Raw genomic sequence first — 21,849 nt, forward strand, 5'->3', positions numbered from 1 at the left:
GTATGAGTTAAAAGAAATGCAATCCCTGGAGTAGTGGAGAAAATTGTCTTATCGTCTCATTCTCTCCTCGGCAGCAGGTGCCATGGTAAACCTACCAAATCTTTTAACGCTGCGTTACAAGTCAATGTTTGATAAAAGTAAACATCGTATTTGGAGTAGTTATCCCATTGTCTGAGCTGTGTTATCCCACCTATTTGAATTTGGATTACACAAAGAATGCACGCAGGTTTTAGCATCAAAATGCCAAAAGAAAAATTCAAAGAGAGAGAGATCCCCTGTAATTTTTAACATCAGTCTCGGGTCTGGAAGTTCAGCCAAAACTAACCAGAGGGAGTCTGTTCACCATCTAAATCTCCCTACATGGCTGCAAATGTGTGCTGTGCTCTTTTCCTCTATTTTTTATTAGACATGTTCTCACCTTTTTTTTTTTTGCTCTTTGATCTGCTTTGTAATTTAGCTGAAGCCTCCCTCTTTGTTCCTCCCTCTAACCCTCTCCAGTATCGAGCTCTCTGAGTTGTTATATAATTGTACATCAGTGCTTATATAAATTTATATTCTAAATATATTATATATTTGAGATCTGAATATGAGATGGGCCAAATATAAAAAGCTCACACAGATGCTGCTCCACCTCAGGCTTGTACAGTACAAATGCACATACTGCCACCCAGTGGGGAAAGGGTTTCATTACACTTTAAGGAAAAATTAGCTCGCACGTCATGAAAGTGATGGGTTCCTTACGACACGAAATATAATTTGTGATTGTTAGGACAAACTTGACATGAAAAAACTGCCTTAAAAGCATGAATGACAACCTTTGAAAGTTCTGGCAAATTCTTCCCAAAATATATTTACAGACCCCATTAGGCTTTTATAGAATGGTAATGACTAAAACTCACTAGATACATGTTGACGCACTAATTTCTTTTGAAATGTAACATTTCTACCAGCTAAAACTCTTGTGTCTGTCGACCTCTAGTGGTTGAAGCTTCCATGTACTGTAGAAGTCAGGTTATGTTCATTCCACCCAACAATAAGATCTCAATAGTATAAGCAGAAATTTGAGACAAAATTTAAAAGTTTTAACTTTAATTTGAATGTCCATAATAACATCTTTACTTGTAATGTCTGTGTTGTAAAGATCTACATCAGGGGTTTTCAAAGTCAGACTGTTGGCCTCCCCTCAGACAAAGCTTGAGAAAAGGTGCTCCCCCTCCCCCCTCAGTTTACTTGTTTAGTTTCACTCAATTCCTGCCTGTGGGATCATGATTATGTTATTTGATCTTATAAACACTCAACAATTGAGGCAAAATAGCATGGTATTGCCATTTGACATAATTTCAGACAACACCAAATACATTAAGAAAGGTCAGTCCTAAGGCATTTATTAGTTTCTGACTCTGGTAATGTTGGAATAACAGTTCACACAGTCACACACATGGGCTATTCCATGTTATCTCCATTTGATAACTAATATAACAACTAATGTAATATTGTTTCACTTCCATTTACTGAGCCTCCTCTGAAAGTGTTTGGAGCCCCCCTGGGGAAGCCCGCCTCTCATTTTGAAAACCTCTGATCTATATGTTAGTTGTTTGGATAATTGCTTGACCTCTGTTTTAATTCTTAATACTGGTTTGCAGTTGTTTCAACTGTTCTTTTCTAGTTTAGAAACGATTGTCATAATGGCTCCCAGACTGACCCTGAAATAAATAACATTACACTAACAGGTAGAATATTCTGACAGTTAAAGAATAGCCTATTTCCTGGGCACCAGAACATCTGTACCATGGTGTCAGTGCATGTTGAACAGCTTTATTCAGTGGGTGACTAGGGGGCCTTTGTTATGGAGGTTAAACTATGCAATGATGGAATCCTGGAGATGGTTACACCAAATGAGACTGTAGGGACGATGGATCAAGAAGAAATGCCTAGAGGAGCATCTGACCTCTGATGGATTTGCAACCACCATGTCCAATGTTTTTTTTATTTTTATTAAGTGATGAAGCCTGTTCATTCAAAATGATTGCAAACCAAAATGTCAAATGTTAAATGTCATGGTTTATGTAATTCCACAGCTATGCCTTTCAGGATGGATTGGGTTCCTACTTATCACCAGTAGGGGTCGATGTTGCAGTCAGATTGAGGCTGCCCTGCAGGCTTCAAATGAGGCTACCCCAACAATTCTAAAACCTGACAAGAATATACTGTAGTTGCATTATTATTATTATGATGACCGGTTGCCCCGGCCTTTCTGAGTGGAGTTTGCATGTTCTCCCCGTGTCTGCGTGGGTTCTCTCCAGGTGCTCCGGCTTCCTCCCACCATCCAAAGACATGCAGCCTTAGGTGTGGGTGTGAGTGTGGCTGGTTGTTTGTCTATGTGTGGCCCTGGGATGGACTGGCAACCTGTGTACCCCGCGTCGCCCAATGTCAGCTGGGATCGGCTCCAGCCCCCCGCGACCCTGTACGCAGAATAAGCGGTTGTCGATGGATGGATAATAACAATGGGCACTGACAGGAGAGTGATGGGTAAAATAAAGTGCCATTTTCAGGTAACTTTTCAGAACATTTTCTGGCTCTCAGGTTTCAATGCCCCAACATCTATATACAGAAAGAGCTAGCCAGAACGCACAGATAAACGGAACTTCATTTAGGATAATTGTTTTAGAATTACAATTACACACACAGCAAAGTATAGATGCAGCACTTCTGAGTTAGTGCCAGTGTGAAACAATAGAAGAAGGTAAATATCTTACAGTACCTTACAAATGCCGGGATGTTAGACATTACCTTTAAAACAATGATAAAATAATAACTGGTGCGAGATGTCATATTGTGGTAGGCTACTGGCTCTTGAAACTGGAAACAACAACACTTGAAAATGGGATATTGTTTGTGTCAGGCTATGGAGAGAAAAATAAACTGACAAAATATTGCTTTTATATGTCATGTTTAATATGTCAGCAAAGAATGTGATCTGGCTACCGACTAGACTGAAATGTCCTTGAATTTGTGCCAGAAAAACTAGTCACAAGGTAGATAATGACATCAGATTCTAAATACATTTAGTCATGAGACCACAGTTTTTGGTTTGCAAACATTGTTTGCAAATAAACTTTTACTTTCAAAAGTAGCTCTGTATCTCATGTATAGTATCATGTATGAAATTATTGAGCATAAGACTCTCGATTTCCATCTGTGTGGCTGTTTAAAGGTAAGCTTCATGAGTGTAGCCATGTATCATGGCAGTAACTATCTCTATAGCCAGGTGGCGCTGTGGCATCACCACGTAGCTGAACACAGCAGTAAATCAAGTGTTTGTTTGGCACCACAGGAAGTGTTTTCACTCAATGCTGGGAAGTGGCAGTGCTCTACCAATAGGCGTCCCTTCCTCATGCTGAACACACAAGGAAGAAAGCAACACAAATATATAATTAACACAATTGCTACAGTGTCAACACACTTTTCCAGCAGCTTGGAAGGATTCCTGATGACACTTCTTGAATCCAGCTGACATTTGAGCAGCCCACGGGACTTAAGCCATCTTCTGTGACCTATAACAATCCATAATAACCTCTGACCCCTGACCTTCTCAGTTGTCATGCTTCTCCTGGAGTTCATCTGGGAGTGGCTGAAGGAGCTCTGGAGGGAGGCCAGTCTGCTGAACTTGTCCCTCTGTCTGTCTGTCTGGGAGGACAAAAGAAGAGGACAGTCCACTTTAAGCCCCAAGGTGAACTGCTACAGTAAAATGAGACACAACATGTATCATATTAGTTATGCTTTGTTGCAATATATTTGCGAGAAACAGAAGTAAACAGTGAAGCAGAAGTGAAAAGTGACATTTCATAATGTAAAAGATTCTGGAATTAAAGAATAATTAGGATTTATTATAATAATTTACAATAATTTAAGTTTTTATTATGCCTCTTGTGGCATACAGAGCATTTACAGGGAATTTCACATCAATTCCAGGGTTACCTCCTCATTTGGCTAAAGCATTATTGCGTAGATTAGAGTTTGGAATTTGATATGCATCCGTCTTCATGCTGACCCCCAATAATAATATTGTAGTAGGTCAATAGTTTAGTTATGCACCAGGAAATGATGGAAAAGTGATTGAGGATTTTGAAATTGTGTTCAACAACGTGCTCAGTTTAGTGATAATTAAAATCACATCGCTTTGTCTTTAGCTCTGTCACAATTCCGTACTACTGTACACACTGCTTGTATTCTGTATTTAATATATACTCTCATAGATTACTGTTTTAGTTAGTATAGAAGAAAGCTGTACTTTTTGTAATTACATGAAATTATTGTGTGCTAGCAGGCATTAATGATTAATGACCCTGCAACTTTGGAATGCCATTGACAATTAAACCTCACAAAAAGAAAGCAAAAGACTGAGAGCTGTCTCACCACCATACACAATTTATTTACATGTTTCCAGCTTTGATCAGTCCTTCCATTTCCTCTGTGAAATGCATTGTGGTAGAACACTGGACTTTAACAGCACACTCAAAATTCAAGCTTTTTTTTAGTATGAATACTGAACAGATTTTGAGCATATAAATTTTGCCAGCTTTTCCGCACTACATACTCAATCTGCTTCGAATTTGTATTTAGTATAAAACTGGGACACAACTCTCACATCAGTTTTTGATAGCAGTTGAACAACTACATTTCCCAGCAGAACTGCAAGACAGCGAGGAAGAAGGTGAGGAGGTAATGCCTGGAGTGCCACTGTAAGCCTACAGTAGAAACAGTGCACTGAAAACCAACATAGAGGCCAGACTGATGCGGCTGTTACTTTGTAGCTATCAAAAGCAAGATTTCTTCATAAGGAGAGAGAGATCTGACTGACATCATTTATTGTGCATGGATTAAAAGAAATTATTTTAAACATGTCACCACTAATTTGCATTCTTTCTAAACTTTCTTTGTTACAAAACAATGACATTTGGTAAAGGTGAAAGATTTAAAGTTTTTAGGAATGGGAGTGCTGGGGGCACTGTGACCCAACAGTCCTTTAAGTGGTTTCTCATTCTATGTGTCCTCACATGGGGCTCTCTTCACACACACACACACACACACACACATATATATGGATATTCGACAGGCTATCCATCAAGCTCTCAATGAGCGAAGGATCTGGGGAGTGTGGTCTAAATGAGAAATCATTGACTAGGAAACTGTGTGGTAATGGGGTCTGCTTCTGATTAGATAAGGAGATCGAACCAAGAACAGAGAGATGGCGTAGCCACCTGGATTTATGTGGTATAGACTAAAAATGAGAGGGCAAAGTGAGAGAAAAATGCACACACAAAGATTGTAGGGAAGGAGAAATACAGTGAGAGAGGTGGGATTGGAACTGTTAATTGCTTTCCCCACTTGTGCTCATTCCTTCTAACCACATAACACAAAACACTGATTAACAATTAGTAATGGTCAACAAGTCGATGCTGAGTGGTAATGTGTTTTGAGAGTGTGTATTACAAAGGTAATCACAAATATAACACACATTCTGTGTGCAGCAGAAGGTTTTGACATTTAGAATTTGACATGGGCTTTGTTGCATTTTTATGTGTGTGTGCATGGAGCCTGCAACAGGCCGATAATGCTCCAAGCATCACCTGGCAGCAATGTTTATTGATCTGATGATGCATGCTGGGAGAAAAGATAGCTTTCAAAGGTCAATGCTAATATCAGAAGGTCAACGTGTTAATTCGGCGCTATTGTTTGTTTCCATGTGTGCATGATGGCGTAACTGTTGTGTAGATGTGTGCATGTGTTAAATTAGGTCATAATCTAAATAATAAATGTCCAAGTGCATTTTTGTCCCACAGCCAAATATCGTTTTACACTTTCAGTCCTCCAAGCAGAAAGCTTTGAGCACAACTGTTATGACATTTATCGATGGCTTGTGCATCTTTATATGATTCATTTTCTTCTTTTCTGCTGTCACAGCCACCATCCCATCCGCTACCATTCAAGCCGTGTGTGTGTCTGTGTAGAGGCATTGTGTGCAGACTTTTCTTTTGGCGGTGCGCCTGTGCATTTCACATGTGAATGTAGTATGATTGAAACTGAGATGCATGTTTTCAAATAGAATTTAGTGGTGCAGAATAAAAATCACAAATTGAAAACCTAAATATGAAATGTAAAATGAATTAAATCACAATGCAATCACAAACTAAAACAACTCAGCTGGCAGAGCAAGTAATAAGAAAAGACTATGCAAAATTGCAATAGCAAAACAAACAGAACTTTAATTAAATTGAATCAGTCTCAGATAATTAAATTAATCAGACAGTGAAGAGATAGACACACTGAGTACAGGGGCTCCAACTTCAAAACTGGACAACCACCTCTACTGTTACTAATCTGTTTCCCTGCAATGTTTCTTCAGAATTATTAGGTTCTGTCTGCATTCATCACAGCAGATGCATTTGAAATACAACTGCCAATTAATAAATTGGCAGTTGTATTTCAAATGCATCTGCTGTTATAAAAGCATTTAAAGTGGTGGTTTAGGCAAATAACTGTCATAAGAACTGTTTGGTATTTGGAAGACATACTGTAGTTTCAGTGGGAACTGTTCATGTGGAGGTTGGCAGATTGTTTCTGGAAAGGCTTGTTTCTGTTGATTTTTCATGTGGAATTTTTCATTACTGTGAGCCCCACAAACAAAATGCCATTCACCTCCACTGAACTTGACTGATGGCATAAATCTCAATATTTTATTTATAAACTGGTCAAATGAAACCAAGGCTATCTGCATGGCCAGATACCAGCAGAAGTAAATGAGTGAAAATATATATGTTTTTAACTTAGATGAACCAACCCTTAAGGTAAAGTTTGACCTTGGTTTGCAATGCAAAACATCTTATTGCCTTAGTTATAACCACAAATCTGCACACTTAAATGTGTATCAGTTATATTATCATTTTTATGACTTCTGTTTTTGCCCTTTTTGATAATGTCATAAACTTAATGTTGTCTTATTAAGTCAAATAAGTTAATAAGGAAAAACATGTTATTACTTAACAGAAGGTAAAATGTTTTACAATAATGAGAAGATTGATTTATTTAAATCATAATTACACTATTAGCTGTAAAGACTTACTTAAAAAAAATGGAAGTTATTATGGTAATTATTTTCCTTATCATCACACCCATTCCATCATCCTCTGGTACCACTTAGTTAAAATGACCATCTGAATAAACATTTCAGGCCACCAGTGAGTTCATCTGTCATTAGGTGCTCTCCTCCACTGTATTCCGGCCAGACTGAAGTGCAGCACTCTTTATATTCAGATGTGGCACTGGAGGTTCATTTGCTGGGTTTTGCAGAGGTCAGCCTATGACAGGGGATCAGTGTGTGGCAGACAGAGGGCAGATTGATCTGACCTCTGTTTTTCTCTCTTTCTCCACCACCAGATGTTTATCCCATTTAGCGTGACAGACTCGGGGATGCGGGCTGTTGTGTGTGCGTTCTGTCCATACGTGGCTCTACAAAGCACTGGCCCTGACTGAGTCAGACTGAGGCTGATAGATTGTACTGAACTATCTGTCACAGGGCCAGTGAGGGGAGAAAATACAGGTCAGAGAAGACGGAGGTATGCATTTTGATGGTGCCCCTGTGAAACAAACAACAAGACTGGGATTGAGCGGGATAGGTAGTCGCTGACATGAAGTGATGAGCTGTCAAGCTAGTTTTGTGTGTCCTCATTAACAAGTCCACCTCCTAAATGTTGCTTTTGTAGCCAGAAAACTACTTTATGAGCCCCTCCAGTAGACTAGCCCATGATAACATGTTCAGGGATACAAAAAACAATTTACCATGTGTCAAATGTTGTTGTAAAGGCATCTCTTCTGAGGGAGGTGGAAGAGGCTGGTGCATAAATTGAAAGGTGTATTGCACCAGACGTGGATGAGGCTACATGGTTAATAGGAAGCTTTTTTATATGCTGCAAGTGAATACGTGAATGAATGAGAATCCCATTAACCTCATATGTGATTAGACATCCCTAACTATTATTATTATTATTATTATTTTTATTATCACCATAAACAATTATGTGTTATCATAGTGTCCATGCATGATTTTGGATGATGTTGCCTCATTTTGTGTGTATCCAACACTCTTTTTGGATGGGTGGCATCTTTTGAGAGATGGATTGGGCACTTGCTGCTAGAATATCGTCTGCAACAGAAAACCCCGTGGCAGCTGACAGAGCATGGAGTGACAGAGGAGGGGGGGGGGGGGGGGGGGGGGGGGGGGGGGGGGGGGGGGGGGGGGGGGGGGGGGCGTGCAATCTATTATCCATCCTTCTGTGTTGGAGTCAGCTGTGCCACTCATGCGCGCTTGAGTGTGAACACATGCACACACACGCAACAGAGTAAATACAAGTAGAGGAACATAGCCTCTTGTACACTTGTACTCACAGTCAATCTCTGTCTCTTGCACACATGCACACACACACACACCCATGCACACACTTGACAAAGAGCAAGCTATAATGATGCTCTTACTCATTCAGTGCTGAGCAGAATCTCCTCATTGTGCTGTTTTGATTAATGGTAACTAAAGAGCTTGAATCTTGAATAGAATGAATGTGAGCTAACGACTTATTAATCAAACTGCAATACTTAAAACAAATAATGCTTTCACTTCATCTCTGCAAGGAGAAATGGAGTTCACTACCTCTTCGCTCTCTCATTTTCCCACACAAAAACATAAACACTTAAGTCTATATTCTGTGTGTGCGTACAGGTATTTTCATGTCTTTTTGCATATAAGGTTGTGTGTCTCACTGTATCAGAGAAGTGCAATGAATGTCTCTGAAGTGTCTGTGTGCTGATAGCAAGGGACAGGTGCCATCAGTCTTGGCATCATTGGCAGATTAATGAGAGGGCTGTATTTAGCTCCCGCCCTGTCTCCCTCTCTGACCCACTGTCAGAGAGTTGTTCTACTCTTGTAACCACTTATTTCTTCTGAGTTTTTACCACAAGCATAACAATAACCTTCAAACTTTTTATAAACATCTGGTTGAATGTGACTGGCTAGTGACTGCTGCAATGTTTCCCAGTTCTATCTACATTTATAGTCTTTAGCCTTTAAAAACATACATTTGTAGGCAAACTTAACCAACCTCATGCATCCCCCACAATGAACGTATTTTCCATCGCCTCTCCTGAGCCATGACCCAGAAAGTATGACTGTGGCTGGGACTCACCAGTCAGTCTTGACCCTCTATTTGGGGAACACTCGTCTAGACCACATCTGTATTCAGCCCTGGCTCTGTACTCATATTGTCAATGGCCAGCGCCCAGACTCCTGAAGATGGATGAAGCTAAAGCCCAGCCTAATAACCAGTCTATCCCCACAGGGTGGGTGTAGCACTGCACTCCTCTGTCACCTGGGTCCCTGCACTATCTCCATGTTGACTTAGGCATTTTCATTTTCATGCATTCATATTCATCACCAGACAAACCTTTCCAGCTTCCATGGTCTCTGGGAAACATCTCTCTCTTTACAATATATCTGTTTCTGCCTTTTTCATTCTGTACCAATAGAATTATCCATTTTTCTGGTGTGTATATGCATTCCTGTATCATATATCTAAGTAATGAGCCTTGGTCTGAGTAAACATTACTGTCTCAATAAAATGCATTTCGCTTTTCATCCTAAAGGTCCTTCCTTGTGTATGGCAGGTATTATTTGTTTTCACTGTTGTTGCACAGAATGAGTTAATACCATTTTGTATTTCCTGCCGTTGAAAACAGAACAACTGTGACTTTTTTTTTCGGCAACCAAACGGAAATCAGGAAATGGGAGAAAGAGAGGAGCAATGTAAAGGTCATGGCACATCGGTCACGCAGAGGTAGACGCTGGTTGGATGTTTACAGGTCAAAAGCGCAATAACTTAAGGGTCAACTCACAGAGTGCAGACAACGGAAAAACATTTAATCAACCGCAAGTCAGAGAATACCCCACCCAGAGAGGTTGTCTTTCTTTTTATTTTGTCTTCAATCTGGTCTTGAATGGAGGAATGAAGAAAACAAAATAGAACTGGGATGCTGCACTTGCAGGTTTAACCACACAGAAACAATCAGGACACGGAGAGAACGAGAGGCTCTCTACGATGTGTTTGTGCTCAGTATTGGTATTGGGCTGAGGCTCTTGAGCTGAAGTACGCAAGTGCTTGTGTGGCTTTGTGTGGATCATTATCAGAGTGCTGTGTGGGTGAGCGACTGCATGCACATTTGTGTTATTGTATGCGTGCGTTTGTCTGTGTGTGCATTGTAAGGGAGGATATGCTACAGCAGCAGCACTATTGTTTCTGCCTCCCCTCATACTCTTCCGTCCTTCCTTCCTTCCCCCCACAGGGCGTGGACTGCAAACAGGGACAGATTGCTCTGTGCTGCTCCTGTATTTGGAGATGACCTGTGTAGTCATAGGTGAGGATGGTGAAAAATAAGGCCAGGCTGCTATCGTAGACCTATACATAGGAGCCAGCACCAGGGGCCATGCTGTGCTGTGCCATGTCACACTGTAGCGCCACTCCTCACCACACCATTAAAAATGACAAATGCCCTCATCAACTGTTTGGTCCCAAGTTTGCAACCACTGCGTAATGCTCCTGAAGCACTGGGTCTGCCCCAGTTCATCTGCTGGCCTTTGCCACAATTGGAAAAACCATTTATTAAGTGTGAGTCACTTTTCATTTACAATGTGCTTTATGTTTGTTTTTGTCATTGTAAAGGTTAGGAGTTGAATTGCAAAGGGGCACAAAAGATAGATGCAGTGAAAACAGTTCGAACTTGTTGAGAGAAAAAGCTGCCCGTACTTAATAGTGAATTGTGGCCTCTTCAGATCCACACAAACCAGCTGCAAAAAAACCCATAGGCTTTTCATTTTATAAGCTACATTATATTTTGAAAACCCTGCTGTTCGGCCAATTCATTAAGTCCATAAAAAGTAAAGTGGGTAAAAAGTATCTGGGCCAGTATGCTGTGAAGCAACAGCACTGAAGTATTAGGCCATCCAGTGGCCCCGGGTAAAACCAGGTCTACTCAGGCTGTAGATTAATAACTCGTTCTAGTTCTTCAGTCCCAGGGACTTGGGGGACATATCTAGCCCAAAACAGGTGTATGGTCCTGGGCTACAGGGCGGCAACACCCCCTCTTCCTCTACTGAGGAAGACCTTGGTCCTCTGTGTCCCAGCGGGGAAAGTCCCATTGTCCATACCATCTGTTGCAGCACACGCGCACACAAAAGGGGTGCCAGGGGCAAAGAAGGGGGGGGGGGGGGCTGATGTGCAATGCCTATTTAATATCATTAGGAGGTGCAGTTGGATTTGCTAAAGCTATAAAAGAACATTCTCAATGCAAATAGGGTTTGTGCTTATGTGAGCACAATGGGAAAGTGAGGGTGCCAAACCATGTATCAGGCGTATTAGTTGGTTTCAACTCATATGGGAGGGTGGGGTGGGAGGGTTGGCAAACAAACTCAGGCTGTTGTTTAAGTAATGAAAATTGAGTAACTAGCTCAACTTGCATTTGTGAATCATAATTGTATGAGGCATCCTTGTGATTTTAATATCCTAAGATGATATTCACTGTAGCACACACTTAAGGAAAGTCATATGGGACATAATGACAGAGCACTGAGCAAGAATACACCCGTTCAGATCATCTCCCATGGGAGTAGACCTGAGTCGATGTGTGCTTGGGGTGCAGTAGTTTTATTCACCCGAGTAGTGGCGCTATTTCCCTTCAGTGAAGCGGACGCCGCTTCAAATAGGTCAAGGAAAAGTTTTGTGTTTTGACTATGCGAGGTGGGCGGAGCGGTGGGCTGGTGATTGGTTAGTGAGTTTCAGCTCTCAGTCGGTGATTGGCCCCAGCGCTCTAATGGGGATGTGAGCAGCAATGTCGGGTCCCCCTCCTCCCCGCGCCTCCTCCTCCTCCCCCTGCTCCTCGCACCCCTCAAGCCCCTACACTCTGTCCTTCCCCTGTGCTGATTGTCACACATTGTTTACTACGGCTTGAAATGTGACTCACAACACAGGCTATCTGCTGGAGTACCGCTCTGACAACTAAGGGATTCTTTTGACGCGCACGGTGCGTCTTGGTTATTTGGGGACAAGCTGTGGAAACTACCCTTCTGCCATGACAGTGGATTTGTTTGCGCTTCTATGCGTACTGGTCATCACCTCTTCTGCAATGGAAGGTAAATAAGAGATTAGAGATTGTGTAGAGATGGAAATGCTCCTTTCCAGTGCACGCTGTGATGGGGATGCTCGTAACGTTTTCTGTTGGCAGCGCTGCGCCTCTGGCATAGGCGCGCAGGGATGTCATACACGTGGATCGCACCAGATTGTTCGTGGTTATCCCTTTATTTCGGAGCGGCAGGAGCAGCAGCCTTCCCACTCCGCTGGTCGATGTTGTTCATGTGAAGAAAGGATACTTTGTCTGATTTAAATGTGTTTGATAGCTTACAGTAGTGTATTAGTGGCCGTGTAAGTAGTGAAATCAGTTTTTCTCACTCTTTAATCTTCTTCATTCTGTACGGCAGGAGTGCGGGACAAGAGTGTCCTCTATAAATTGTTATTTCAGATTGTCATTTTCCCATTAGCAATTCGTTTTTTTTCTCAGTGCAAAACGCCGGCTGCATTGTAAAGGCTTGTCAGACCTCCAGGATTCCCATCAGGCTTTTCATTAAATTGTACAGATGAAATACTATTAACCAAGCCCATGAGCATCATTCTGTGATATTTTGCCTGACAAAGTATCTTAGATTGTGGATTTCATTGAATGGAAGTCTCCTAGTAACCTGGATTTTATGCATGAGTGAATTTGTCTTTTTTACTTTTGGAAATCTACCACTCTGTTAAAAACACTCACCTGCTTCTCCCCTTTTCACAGATTGTTCCTGTATTTTTTAACACTTCATCCATCTCCATTCCCTTCTCTCTGTCTTTGTCTTCATATCCTCCTATTTCCTCTTTTCTTTCCCACCCACAATCATCTGGACAACCAGTAGTAGCTAATATCTCCTCAGTTAAACATGTTTTTCATTTCCGCTGTGGGACCCTGGGGACGGAACACTATGCAGTAGCCTCAGACATTGCCTGCTGGATATATCCCAGCAGCATCATGGATATATAGTGTCGTCTTTTATTTTATTGTACAGTAGCTTATCCTCTCCAATAAAACATGAAGACGGGAACACACCAGCTCCCCACGGCTGTTTGTATCCATTCCCAAAAACACTAAAAGGTACATTAGAAGCACAAAACATGTAGTTTTCTCACATGCAGCTTTTCTCTTTAATCATTTACAACTCTGCTCGTGGACTGTTCCCAGCTCCTGTTGTGCTCTGTAATTTCGGCAGTGGCTTTCTTGTTTGTGCTTATCAGATTTCAACACAGCTATGGATACCAAACCCAGGCCCAAATTGCTACCTCTGTGAGGTTGGATATTTTGAGGTTCAAATGTTTACCCAGTGTGAAATGACAGCAGAAATGTAAATTCAGATAGATGAGTGGAGGAGAGGCAAGATGAGTGAAATTTCCCTGAAAGGGAAAGGGTGTGGGATTTCTCCTCTAAAAGATGGGATGAGAAAGAAACAGATGGGCAGGGAGATGGCCCTTGGGTAACCTCAGTAACAAGGATGAAAGTGATTTCCTTGTTTGGTCACTAATTGAAAGGAGGTTGTCCCATGGGCAGGTTCAAATCTTCACTGATCTGAACTCCAATCTGTTGCTCTTTCATTTTTTTGTGTGTGTGTTTGTGTGAGAATGAGAATGTGGAGCCATTGACCACATTATCCCCTGCTTTCCTGTCACCCTTAATCTGATTATGAGACCAAATCAGCCTATAATCACAAAGTGTCAGAGATCTGTGTGTGTGTCTGGGTGTGTGGTTTTGACTTTAGAGAAGGATGCAGCCCTCACTATATGGACACATACTTAGGATGAATTGTATGAATTATTTGACCTCCCTACACATACATACACACTAACAGTAAACACCTCCTCACATCATTGATGAACTGTCGGATGGAAATCATAAGGAGGAACTACTCAAAGTATTGATGGATAGATGGTGTTAAGGTGAATGAGGTGCGATGAAGGACCAAAACAGTTTATGTGTAAAGTTGATTTTACAACTTGTTGGGTCCGCACACACACGCTGAACAGTTTCTGAAGGGGCAGTCAGACCTAAAGCAAAGGGCTAACAGAGAGGAGAGTAAGGACTGGGATTTGCATGTCATTAGAAAAAGAAGCATGTACAGTGCTCTATTTCACCCTCATTTGTCTTCTCTCGCCATTTCTCCCCATCATCTTCACCTACTCTATGCCTTCTTTCCCCCCCCACTCATTTCTCTATTCCACTCTGTCTTCCATAATTCTCTTCACTAATCTCCCCATTCCCCTCTTGACTCCCTTCTCTCCTCTTCTGCTCGCTCTCTCTGTGGCGTGCGAATGTGGTTCTTGCCAACAGCAGCAGTAATTCTCCCCTACTTACAGAGCCATTGCTTATTTCTGTTTGCCCTTAAACCAATTAGGCTTAGATAAGCCCGCTCATTTAACGGCCTGGAACTGGGTGGTGGAGGGAAGAGGAACGGAGGGAACGGGGATGAAACAGCATTTGAAAGATAGACAGGGACAGAGGGAGATAAAAAGATATGAGAGACCAAACGAGGGAGGTCAGGGAGTTTCGGGAAAGATATAGTATGCGTGTTTTACAAATGAGTAGCCTGCAATTGAACAAGGCTGTGGAAGTAAACGAACACCGGGCTGCCTCAGTTGTCTGACATAAATGCCTGTGCTATGCAACACTGGGGTAAAACAACAGCATCATTCAATATGAGTATGATAAGAGATTATTAATGTGATGTAACCAGTCCCTAAGGATGCTGTATTAAGTACCTGTACTATACTATGGTAATGCCTCATCCGCAGAGGCCAAGTGGATGAAGAGGAGATTATTGTAGCTTTCTGAATAAATAATAATAATGACAACTTAAGCATCAGATGATAGTTATGGCGGTCAGAATCACACACTGTTGATATTTATCAGGAGTGTTAAAGTGGCACATTGATTAAAAAGGTTAAAGGAGTGTTTTAGGGCAGGTTCCAGGCCCCGTCTCAGCAAGCGATTGCTGAAGTGTCCACTGACTCAGCACCAGGGGCATTGTCCCATAGCTGACCCGATGCTCTGACCTCACTGTGGAGAACAGTCAATCTGCCTCCCGGGATTCATAAAGAATCACGTTATTCTCTTGGTGAGTTATCTTCTAATCAGAGCAGTAAAGCTACTGGAGCTGTGTTAAAACTGACTTTGAATACAGTAACACTAACACACGGCTTTGCCAGACCACCATCTTGCTGCGTGTTTTGTAGTTTGGCAAGGTTCAAGAGGCATTTGCATGAGACGCATGTCAGTCTACATGAACCCTGCATGCACCTGATTGGACAAATGTTGTTGTTAGTGGTTAAATGCTTTGACTTTTTAAACCAGAAAACTATCTAGGCTGTTTTGGAAATTTCACATTTCATCAAAAATATCCACCAAAAAGGCAAAAAAGCCAGCAATGCTTAATTTATTCTCTTTTACTCCTAGTTACATTTTTGCTAGTTTTCTTGAGGGGCAATTGTTATATTTAAATCTAGTAGTGAAAACAGAGCCTGTCCATATAGACCAACTCTGCGAGGCTGGTGTAGTATTGAGTTAAGAATTCTCTGCTACTCGATGATGTGAGTTGTGTGTGAGTCTGTGAGCTCTCCAACTGTGCAGAGGAGACAGCCTGTGAAAAGAGTCCTGTTGAGTCTCTAATGGATGTGAAAGTAAGATTGCTCCTTGTCTCTGCTCTTTTGTTTTAAATAGAAAAGGACAGAATGAAAATATAAGCACAGTATCACAGGCCCACGGGTTGAGGTGGTAGGACTGTAAAGACATGAAAGACTGCGTGTGTGAGTGCTCACATGAGTGTACAAGTGTATTTTGGCCACAGGCACTATTGCTGACCTGGGACCACCTGAAGTACAATTTAATTTTCCACTCGTTTGGTACCGCTGTGTGTGTATTTACATTTGGGTGCCCGTGTCGTCAGTAGAGTTCTAAAGCCATTATGGCTGGCAGGGGCGGCAGACATGGCCTCATCCCATAATGGAGGCTTTATTTTGCCCTCAGTGAAAAGACTACTCTGTGTTAACGTGCGCTAACTCGGGCTAGTCAGCTATGACGACCCCCAGTGCAAACCTCTGCCTGCAGCTCGTGTACCTGCAGTGCTGTAAATTTGTTGTACTACCTTTTTTGTGAAAGTATTGTGCTTGCAGGCAATGTGGCAAGAATCTGTGGTCTGTGCAGGTTTTTTCCCCTTCACAATATGGATTTTTCACAAACTTGCAGTATAATGTATAGTGTGTATTTTCTCTTAGATAGGATGATCACTGGCTCCTCATTCTCTCTCTCTCTTTTTCTTTCTTTCTCTCTCTGTCCCTCTCACACCAAGACACACGCATGCACACAGAACACATATGCACAGTGTCCCCCTTGCAGCTCACCTTCCCCAAGAGACATCTGAGCCTTGGGCAGGCCAGATGGTGGATACAGGTTGGGGGCTGGTATGCATGTGAACATTTTTGTGTATGTCTCTGTGTGAGAATGAGCGGTATCAGAAGCGAGATATGCAGGAGAGCAGTATGCACTACACTGTTTGCACGTATCTGTCTGTTCCTGTTCCACACCATTCCAGACATGGGTCTTGTTTCCTTTGTCTCGCCGTGCGGCTATTTCATGTTCTTTACTGTGTTGTCTTCCAGTGTCTTCCACACTATCCAGAGATTTGCCGCGGAGATGCAATCGGCAGTGTTAGGTTCCACCCGTCTGGCTTCATGCTTGGCCCTTATCAGAGCATGTGGCTGACTGTGGGACAAGGGCTAAGGCCTTATCTGTCCATTCTCGGGGATAAGCAGACCCACTGCATCAGCAACATACGAAACGCATTCGTGCAAAGCATTGACACTCGTGACACAGTTCAACCTCAAACTGTGTGAGTCATCTGTTTCGTGGTAAAGCCAGTTCTCTCAAATGGCAAACACACAACATGGACTCAGACGCACACACCCACAGACATGCTCACCAAGGCTTGATGTTCACAGGAGCACAAACTTACCCTCCAAGCCACACCTAGTGGAAAATGGCAATGCTAGTAATTGATTGGGCGCAGTGACCCAGCTTCCACACCATTCAAGGATGATGGTGTGAAAAATGTGCTTTTTCTCTCATTATTTGTCTGTCTCTCAGGCTCTTTCCCTCCATTATCACCTGTCCTAGAGATTGGGTGACAGTTGTTCAGTCAGCAGGAAAGGGGATCCTCTTCAATATTTGTTGAGTTGAGAGAAGGCATTGATTATCGAGTCTTATTTCTCACTGTTCACGCAGCCTGGCTCCTGGGGCCTCTATGCTTACAGCCCCATATCCACAGTTTCTCTTCCACCCCATGGCCCCTTTAGCCCAACCCTTCCTACATCAGCGCCGGCCAGTCCAAATCCACAAAGGCCTGTTGCTCACACGACTTCCTGGCTGTTTCTTCTTGCCTGCTAGACTGCTCTTTTTTTCAATACATTTTAATTAAATCTAGGAGTAGTTGGAAGCCCTCCCATCACTCCCACCTCCTCTCTTGAACTTTCCTGCAAGGAAATAATTGGTTGTTTCTACCGGCTTCTCTTCCTCTTTTCTCCCCTCCTCCCTCCCTCACCTGACTCTTTCTCCAACGTTTTTATAAAGTTAAAAACAGATGCATTTGTGAAGTGTTATAGGGTTTACTACGGGGGGGTAAAAAGGGAAATATGAGCCTGTCCCTCTAAAGACGTAATAGACGCTGCATTGGCAGGAACAGGAAGAGGGTAAAGAGACTGTTGGGGTTTTAGGGCTTGTAGGAACAAAGAGCTTCATTTATGATTGTTATAATGAGATCTGTTTTTGAGTCAGGCCCAGAATGATTTAATTTGACTTTTAAGCCCTAAGGCCCAGGCTTAAGGGCTGGAGGCAGTAAGGCGGTGGGGTAAAGGCTGACTAAGTAGTGGGAGGAGGCAGGTATAGTGGCGCAGTGTTTTTGTGATTGGGACTTTCAGTGTGTGGGAAACTTTTTAAAGTCTACAATCAAACTGATAAGAATATCAATTTAGCTCACTGTGAACACTTAGTAACCACACACTATAAACTCTGCATATCACTGTGTTTACATAGCAAATCTCTTGCTTCTAGTGTCTAAATGTACAATATATGAAATTGCTACTGTACAGGGAAAAAAATAACTTTGCGATACTTTTTAAATTTTAAGTGAATCAGCAGCCCAGAGGATGCTGCGTCTCCAGCGCTCAGAGGAATTAAAGGCAAAACGTTAATAGGGCTGAAATTACGCATGGTGGTGGAAGCTGCTCCACTTCTGATTAAATAAAAGCCGGCTCCTCCACAGACTGTTTCTCAGGGACTGACAAGCATGCACACATACACCCATGCACAGCCATACACACATAGCTTTGATGTGTGGAAAGGAAATGAGCAGAGATGGAGAGCTAAGGGCCTGGGCCTGGGGCCTGTCCCATTATTAATGAGTAAATGCCAGTGCCTCTCCCAGGTTCAGGACATGTGGACATATTTCACCATTCGCCTGCCCTTCTCCTCACCATAAATGTAATCTCTTATTAAACATTGGGTTCTTGGCAAGAGAGGGGCAGATAGAGAGAAATTGTGCATGAACACTGTGTGTGTCTGCGTTCGCATGAGAAATGAAAATGGTGTGGTGGAGTGCCGGCACAGTGCAAAATGGAATGCCAGCTTCTGAGAGGGACACTGATGGGCCAATAAGTAGCAGTGGTGGGAGGACAGTTTTCACCCTGCATAACACTGAATCCTTCTGCCAGGCAAATTTCTGCCTGCCCTGCGCTGTCCACTTCTCTAGCAGGATAAGAAGAGAGCTTTTTGGAGGTAATTAACTATTGATTTGAAGCACAGAGGGTAATGGGAAATGAGTGGACAGCATCTCGGTCTACCAGCAGTTGGCTGGCTAGCGTACAACTCGAAAACTGACGAGGTGAAAGAGGCATTTCCCAAAATGAGCCAAGGTCGAAGGTGGTTTGTTTGGCTTTCAAGTTCTGTTCTCTGTATTTAGGCAAAGATAATATATACCGTATGTATCAGGCAAAAAAGCACATAGGAACCAAGCCTGGGGATGTCTATTGGTTGAAAATGAAAGAAAATTAGTATAGTGATGCAGTGATTCTGTTAATATTCAGTATTATTCAATATATTCTCCCAGTCTATATATTTATTATATTCCTATTTTGTTTTGATAACCAACCTGACAAACTGATCCCAGCCCATGTTGGCCTGTTGGCCTTCTGACTTCATGAATAGTTATGAAAGTAAGGGTCAAGGGGACTAATTTTAATGTAATGCAACCTGAGGTCACATCACAACCAAACATCCGGAGGTCGTAAATATTGCCTAAGATTATGCAGCATGTACTTATAAGAAGACACACAAATAAGCCAAGAAGAAATTTCCCACATAGAGAAGTCGTAGTTTTCCATCATCTTTATTGTCCTTCTACAGCTGTATGTGCTATTCTTTTTGTTAGAGGCGAACTAGAGGACAAGGGACTCATTTGTGCAAGAGAACAGAGGCGAAGAGGGACAAAGAGACAGAGAGGGAGAGAGGGATAGGCCTGTATCTGCCTACGATCTTATTTGTGCTAATGAGGAGGCTGGTGGTTCTGGCTGCTAACCCCTAAGCACATCCAGCCCTTTAGAGTGTGTATGACTGTGTGTATCTTTGTGAGAGTACATCTCCTTGGATGTCTTTGGGGAGTGTGATTTGCCTTTTTATGAAACTCTCAGCTATAATGAATGATGTGGAGGAGATTGTTTGGCGCAGTGAGTCAGAGTAGTGTGCATATTTGCTTGTTTGTTAAGGTTGCTGCTAAATCTGGATGTCTTGATTCAACTGGTTAATGTAAAAGTCTCAGTAATACACTCCCAACCCAAACCTGTTCTGTAATGGGGCTCACTGAACAGTAAAAAATCCATGCCCCTCTCCAATTGTTCCCTCCCTCCTCATCCTTTATTCCTATGAAGTCTTTCCCCTCCCTGCGTTCTCCCAAGGCTGGGCATTTAAAACGGCATGCCTTTGATGTGAGCTTCACACACTGTTAGACACCCACTCATCAGACTGACACTGATGTCTGGGCGGAGTCAGCCCATTTCTGAGAGCTGGGGAAATGAACTGCTGGAGTATACTGTACACACATATGGCATGCAGTCAGGTAGTTTTAAATAAGGTAAAGTGGAATGTGGTCGGGAATGAACAGATGTGCTCGTTCAGATGCAAAAATTTCCCTCCGTGGCCGTGCTGCACTCAGCTGATGATATGTCAAGATGACAAACGTTCCCACTAAGCCGAGCTGAACGTAATTGTACAGCGGTTTTCCTGGCTGTGTTTTACAACTGTGTCACATCAGTTTTAAAGGAAATTTCAACAATATCAAAAGATGCATCCTTGTCATATAAGTGATGTGCGATTATTAATGTATAATATCCTATGCTGGTTTCTTTTATCATAAATTCTCTATCTAAATGCACACCAGCACAGCCTTAGATCTCTACAACAGGCTCGGTAAATGATAAATGATTTCCAAAGGCCTAAGTTGACAGGAATTCTGTGATGTGTGTATGTTTCGGAGTGTATATTGCACTTTAAATCAATTCTCACAAATTATCACATAGATTGTCTGATTCTATTGTGTTCTAAGAATATCTCTCACCATAAGCTGCCTTAGCTTTACTTGTGTCCCACTCTGCATGTTCATTTGTGATGTGCTGTATAATATTTATTATTATTATTATTATGGAAATTTGGTATTTTAAGGTATTGAGCTGAGCCATGCCGACGTTTTCACATAACAGAAATGACAGGTTGGAGAATAATTTAACAATTACATTAAACTTAATTTTGTTGAAAATGTTTGGCTGGCCACACTGACACCAACTCTGTCTTGCATTATCATATCCAACGCAAATGCTATCCGTCAAACGTCGTCGATTAATGGTTTAATGACCATTTAATCAGCCATTTTCGTTCACCCCAGAAATTCATTATGTCTGTAGGTTTTCAGTTTGATGCTTCACTGTTGTTGTTCTTAACACCTAGTCTGTGACAATTTGTGAACACAAAAAGACTTAAAGCTTTGGGTTAGAAGTTAAAGCCCAAGCTAAAGTTTGATGTATTTTTACTATGTAAGATTTATAACAGGCAATTGGGAGAGGTAATTCCTAGGTCTGCTTTCCATCACTTTGCTTTATCACAAAATGTTATGACCCTATAATATAACTAAAAATACTGTACATCATAACCACTTACATAGTAGTAAGATAACTTAATATGTGTTTATGTAATAACTAATTTATATATAATTGGATGGTAAATCTATGGATATTATGTGTGAGTTTAGATTTTAAAAAACTTTTGTTGAATTTGTTAAAATCATTCTAACACTGTGGGTATTTCTGTAGACACACACTTAACAAGACTGATCTCTAACACTTACCACTTTTCTGCCAGAGTACAGTTTCCCATGCGAAAGGGCATGGCATCATTTCAGTATTAACATACTTAGGAATGAAGCCCATTGCTCACTTCCTCCCAGCCTTTTCAGGTGGATGTATCATGTTCCAACCTGTGTTAATGTCAATACTGACTGTGTAATACCAATTATAAAACAGCTATCCGGACAAAGCAGCTGGCCAAGCAGAGTCATGCAGGGATTTGTTGGTAGTG

General features: G+C 41.9%; 1 protein-coding gene across 2 annotated transcripts in view; it reads left to right on the forward strand.

Annotated features, from left to right (window-relative positions):
• The first annotated feature begins 11,984 nt into the window (after positions 1 to 11,984).
• The window catches only part of LOC123972705 (ephrin type-B receptor 1-B), a 161,180-nt gene continuing 151,315 nt past the window's right edge, over positions 11,985 to 21,849 (forward strand). For both annotated transcript variants that reach the window (XM_046052307.1, XM_046052308.1), the window contains exon 1: positions 11,985 to 12,232. In XM_046052307.1, coding sequence (XP_045908263.1) covers positions 12,172 to 12,232 — 61 coding nt within the window. In that variant the 5' untranslated portion in view covers positions 11,985 to 12,171. The remainder of the gene's footprint in view (positions 12,233 to 21,849) is intronic.

Source organism: Micropterus dolomieu, linkage group LG06, assembly GCF_021292245.1.
Source record: "Micropterus dolomieu isolate WLL.071019.BEF.003 ecotype Adirondacks linkage group LG06, ASM2129224v1, whole genome shotgun sequence".
NCBI classification, from domain to species: Eukaryota; Metazoa; Chordata; class Actinopteri; order Centrarchiformes; family Centrarchidae; genus Micropterus; species Micropterus dolomieu.